General features: G+C 50.6%; 1 protein-coding gene across 1 annotated transcript in view; it reads left to right on the top strand.

Annotated features, from left to right (window-relative positions):
- The window catches only part of EHMT1 (euchromatic histone-lysine N-methyltransferase 1), a 62821-nt gene that overhangs the window by 29878 nt on the left and 27690 nt on the right, over positions 1-5253 (top strand). The window contains exon 10 of the mRNA XM_009887952.1: positions 2633-2778. Within this exon, the coding sequence (XP_009886254.1) occupies positions 2633-2778 (146 nt within the window). The remainder of the gene's footprint in view (positions 1-2632; positions 2779-5253) is intronic.

The raw sequence follows: 5253 nt of genomic DNA, 5'->3' as shown, positions 1-5253 counted from the left end.
GAGATGGGGCAGGGATAGGGATGGATGGGGGTGGGGATGGGATGGGGACAGAGACGGAGGTGGGAGTGGGATGGGGATGGATGGAGATAGGGACAGAGATGGGGATGGGGATAGGGACGGAGGTGGGGTCAAGGATTGGGATGGGGATGGATGGGGATAGGGACAGAGATGGGGATGGATGGGGATGGGGATAGGGACGGAGGTGGGGTCAAGGATTGGGATGGGGATGGATGGGGATAGGGACAGAGATGGGGATGGATGGGGATGGGGATAGGGACGGAGGTGGGGTCAAGGATTGGGATGGGGATGGATGGGGATAGGGACAGAGATGGGGACAGGGATGGGGATGTATGGGGATGGGGATAGGGACAGGGATAGGGATGGGGATAGGGATAGGGACGGAGATGGGGATAGGGATGGGGATGGGGACAGGGGTGGTGATGGGTATGTATGGGGATGGGGATAGGGACAGAGATGGGGACAGGGATGGGGATGTATGGGAGGTGGGGTCAAGGATTGGGATGGGGATGGATGGGGATAGGGACAGAGATGGGGATGGATGGGGATGGGCATAGGGACGCAGGTGGGGTCAAGGATAGGGATGGGGATGGGATGGGGATGGATGGGGACAGGGATAGGGATGGGGATGGATGGGGATAGGGATGGGGATAGGGATAGGGACGGAGATGGGGATAGGGATGGGGATGGGGACAGGGGTGGTGATGGGTATGTATGGGGATGGGGATAGGGACAGAGATGGGGACAGGGATGGGGATGTATGGGGATGGCGATAGGGACAGGGATAGGGATGGGGATAGGGATGGACAGGGATGGGGATAGGGACAGGGATAGGGATGGGGATAGGGACGGACAGGGATGGGGATGGGGACCCCAGCTCAGGTGGAGAACGGTGACTCAGGAAGATGCCCAGCAAGGGGTCCAAGGTGCTGTCGCAGCCCACCTGTCCTGCTTGGCAGCTCCCCTCTATTCCTCGAAGGATGCTGATTTAGCATCTCCCCAGTGCCCCCCTGCCCCCAGCCAAGATCCTCTTGGGCCTCCTCTCCCCGGGGCTGAGCAAGCGCTGGTTCCTGGGCGCTGGCCCCTGGCCCCTGGTCCCAGTGCTGAACTTGCCTTGGGTCCAGCCCCTCCTGGCTGAACTGGATCCGTTCCTCCGTCTGTCCCCCATTGCTCTTTCACTTTCAAAGGTTGTCTGGCTCTTTTGATAGAGGCGCATCAAAGAGTGGGTGGGAGTGTTCGCCACCAAGAGAGGGTCAGGATGGACGAGGGATGCTTTCACTGGAGCATCTGGATGTCAAAAAGATTATGAAAGTGACAGCTTGGAAGAAGAGGAATGAGCTTTGTGATTTGTAGTCCTAGAAAAAGCTCTTAAACCCTTAAGATCTTGACAGGATTTTACATGAAAACGGCAAGGACTTTCCCTCTGCTTGTATGCCTTGAAATATCCCATCCCTTCTCTAGGCTTGGCCTTGCCACTTGTTGGCTAAAGGAAACTCCTTACAAGATGAAAGGGGCTTGTGCTCAGCTGATGGGGTCGTAGCCATGGGCAGGGCGCTGCAGGAGGAGTGCTGCCATTGCCAGGGCAGCTGAAGAGGAATCTCCCTCAGGGATGAAGTTAATCTTTGAAACTTTGCAGCAAGATAACTCTCCTGTCAAAAGGTTAAAAAATAGCAGCACGCTTCCTTCTCACTGGGACTCAATCCCATAGCAGGCTTAGCTAGGGACAGCTTGGGATGCTTCAGGGTGAACCAATCCAAAGGCAAGTGTTTGAGGGCTTGTTTCTGTAATGAAAACGTTGCAAAGAGGTGTTACGACTGCCTAGGGTTAGAAGGGGAGTGTAGGACTAAAAGCAACCCCTTTATTGTTAGGCCAGTGTTTTGCAATCATGGGTAATCTAGTGGTTGAGTTGAATCCAGGGGAGCCACGAGAACACTCACGCTGTGCCCCATACCTGGTGGTGAGCCCCCTCAAAAGCCATTATCCACCTTGAAATAAGTTTGAAAATGTTCAAAATCTGAGAGAAAAGAGATGAGGAGAAGACAAGAACATCTGAGCATCTTGCTGCTTTCTTTTCCCTGGTTTGTTCTCTTTCCAAAATAAATAATTCTCGGTTGGCTGAGACCAAATAGTCCCAAGAATTTTGTTTTCCCATCTGTGTAATAAGCCTCTGCAAATAGAAGTTTGTGCTTTCCTGATCGTCTCTATTTATCACTCCACTGACTATTTAAATTTCCAGCTCCGGGGGGTTTCCTACAAATTTTCTGGTGCCAGAGCACAGTGTTTTGGGGCAGGTGGGGAGGAGAAACAGGCTGATAAAAATCTGTACCACATCCTTAGATTTCTTGAGGTTTTCTCAGAGTAAACTGTTCTTAACTTACTATTCTTGATTTCAGCACAGTTGTCTGTAGTGTGGCTGGACTTAGAAAAGTACAGGATGCTTTTGCAAACTCCACTGATGTAACAAAGGGGTTGTTTTTACAAGGTTTAGATAATGCCTTGAAAGTGTTTCAGGACATGGACCGGGAGGATGCCGCAGGATGGGTGGTGTTCATGGACTGAGCCTTTCTCCTGGAAGAGAATTTCAGAGTTGATTTACTGGTCTTCTGTACTCCAGGTCTTTCCAATGGTCCTGAAGCAATGGAAGTAGATGGTCTTCAGGAAGTCCCCCTCTGTAGCTGTCGAATGGAAACCCCCAAAAGCAGAGAAATCACCACGCTAGCCAACAACCAGTGCATGGCCACGGAGAGCGTGGATAATGAGGTAGGAGCCTGTCTTTCAGCTTCTCGCCGACTTTTCTGCTGAGGACAAAGACATAAAGAATAAAAAGCTGTGCCAGGAACACGTGTCGGGTCACGCAGGGGCTCTGCAGCCTGCTAGACTGGGAACCCACTGGTGTGTGGGAATGGTGGGGCAAACATCTTGCTCGCTAAGCTGAGGGCTCCAGCGTTCTGCGTGTATCGCACAGTCGGGTCAAAGCCACTCGGGAGGGAGGAGGTGCTGCGGTTTGCAGTTGGAGAGGCGCTGGGTGGATCTCTCCTGCTTGTCCTGGCCTGTGCAGCTGGATCAAGTTGGCGTAACAGACACACTTCAGGCCAAGTGGGCTAAAATACATTAGCATGCATCAAAGTGAGAAAATCCAATCAGAGGCAGCTTGGAGCTGGTTCCCCTTGACTACGAAGGAGCTGATGCAAACCTTTCCCTAGCCAGCTCTTGAGTTTCGGGAACTTGGCATGCCCTCCGCCGGCTCAGTCTGCCCCAGCCTTCCTCTCTCCTCCCCTAAGAGGCTTCTGTTACAGAGCTTCCCATGTCCTGGCAGCCCTGCGCAGCCTCCAGGTCTGACTGACTGACAACGATTACGCTCGGTGCCTTTCAGTCGATCGCAGCTGGGCTAGTTGGGCTCTGCTGGTTCCAGAAGTGTGGAAATAAGTGGCAGAAGTGACTCCCTCCCAGAGTCTGGAAAGGCTGCAGGACAAGAACAGGCTTGGTAGATCCCCCTTTTACTGGGAGGCAGTTGGGTTTCTTTTAAGCTTCAGCTGAGCCACAGTCACACTGCAGCGCTCTGATACTTTCTGGTAGTAGGACAAGGAGTGAGAATATCCCTAGTTCTCCTGTAGGATTCCAGGAGAATCCTAGAATGGTTTAGGAAGGGACCTTGAAGATCATCTAGTTCCAACCCCCCTGCCATGGGCAGGGACACCTCCCACCAGACCAGGTTGCGACGGGTGGATGGAGGGAGAAAGGGATAATCAGGTTTGCAGCCCAACTTTGCTGCTGTTAGTGCATGTTGGTACCTGTAGAGAAAGGAATTTTCCAAAGCATGGCAAAATTGATTCATTAAAGACAGAATGCTCTGGAGACTTGTAGGAGAGAGGGGGACCCCAGGGTTTCTAAATAAACAGAAGGTGTATGAAAGAGTTCCTTCTTGTGTGTGTGGTGGTTTGACAGTTCTGTCCCTGGATAAATCAGAGGGAGGAATAGCAAAGGCCATGCTTTATGTTAGATTCCTTTTCATAATGGGATAAGTGACTCATAGATGTTAATAAGAATATTACACGTGTGAATAGTGGGTTCTCCAGACTGTCATGTCCTTGGAGAATGTTATAAATACTTATGAGCACCCTGCTGCACTCTCTAATGGTTGGAAAATAGCAATTAATCATTTCGTACTTTTTTAGAGTTTCTAACAAATAATACAGTGTGACATAATAATGCAGGGACTTTCTGACATGGACAGTGCAGCTTTTCACCCCTTAATCAGATTTCCTCAGCTCATAAGTAAAAATCAATGGAAGGGTCCTCTCCTGCCAGCCCCGCAGCCCCTGGGGTCGGTGTGTTAACGGTGAGCAGTCTAGCCAAGGTGTCACAACCACAGGTAGACTTTGCAGCTGGAATTAGAGTGAGTTGAATCAGAGATGCCAGGGGGAGAGTGATGAGCCTAGGTTAAAGTCTGTTCTCTTTTTTCTGTAGGGGTGTTGGTTCTGCAGGGGAAGTGGAGTTTAAAAAATTAGAGAGAAAGTCTAGTTTTGTTGAGAAAAAGCAGCAAATCAAACCTCAGCTAAACCAGAGGGACAGTCTGTTGATGATGAGCAGGCACCATGTTCCTGACTGGCTCCTGTGCTCACGGTGGCAGCGCACAGTAAACCATGCACAGATTTCGGTAGGGACGTTTCCTTGTAGCAGCCTTTCACATTTATATTTCTGATTTATAAATGTCCTTTGCCAAGCATCTGGGGAAAGGAAGGTTATTCTCAAGAGGAACTTGCAGAACCCAGACAGTGTCGTGTCATGCTACCAGGTGGCAACGGGGATGTGAAAATGTCATAGATGTATGAATGGGGGCAGCAGAAGGAAGTGCTGATCCTTCTGATGCAGCGGAGTGAGTAACGCTGGTTGGGAAAAGTGAACCCCAATTATGGAGCCTGCTGTCATTAACAGAACAAGGTGGTGCACGAGAAGACAGCTTTCTAAGCCCAGAGCTGTACATTGGTGAAATCCTTCGGAAAACGTGCTCAAAATGTGACTTTAGCTGAGCTCTCGCGAAAGCCCGGCTATTCATCCCTGTGGTCTGGGCAGGGGCCAGTGCTGGAACCAGTACAGACGATAACTTCACTGGCGACGAAGAGCAATTATTTTTCTCTTTATCTTCCTGTGACTTATACTTCTGAACAGTAACAAGATTTAGTGCATATGGTCGTGTTCTCTTGGTCACCGACACCCGCTCTTACTGGCAAAAGG

The sequence above is a fragment of the Charadrius vociferus genome, unplaced genomic scaffold (genome assembly GCF_000708025.1).
Source record: "Charadrius vociferus isolate BGI_N301 unplaced genomic scaffold, ASM70802v2 scaffold1040, whole genome shotgun sequence".
NCBI classification, from domain to species: domain Eukaryota; kingdom Metazoa; phylum Chordata; class Aves; order Charadriiformes; family Charadriidae; genus Charadrius; species Charadrius vociferus.
The sequence above is the reverse complement of the archived record's forward strand: the minus strand, read 5'-3'. Positions and strand labels throughout refer to the sequence as shown.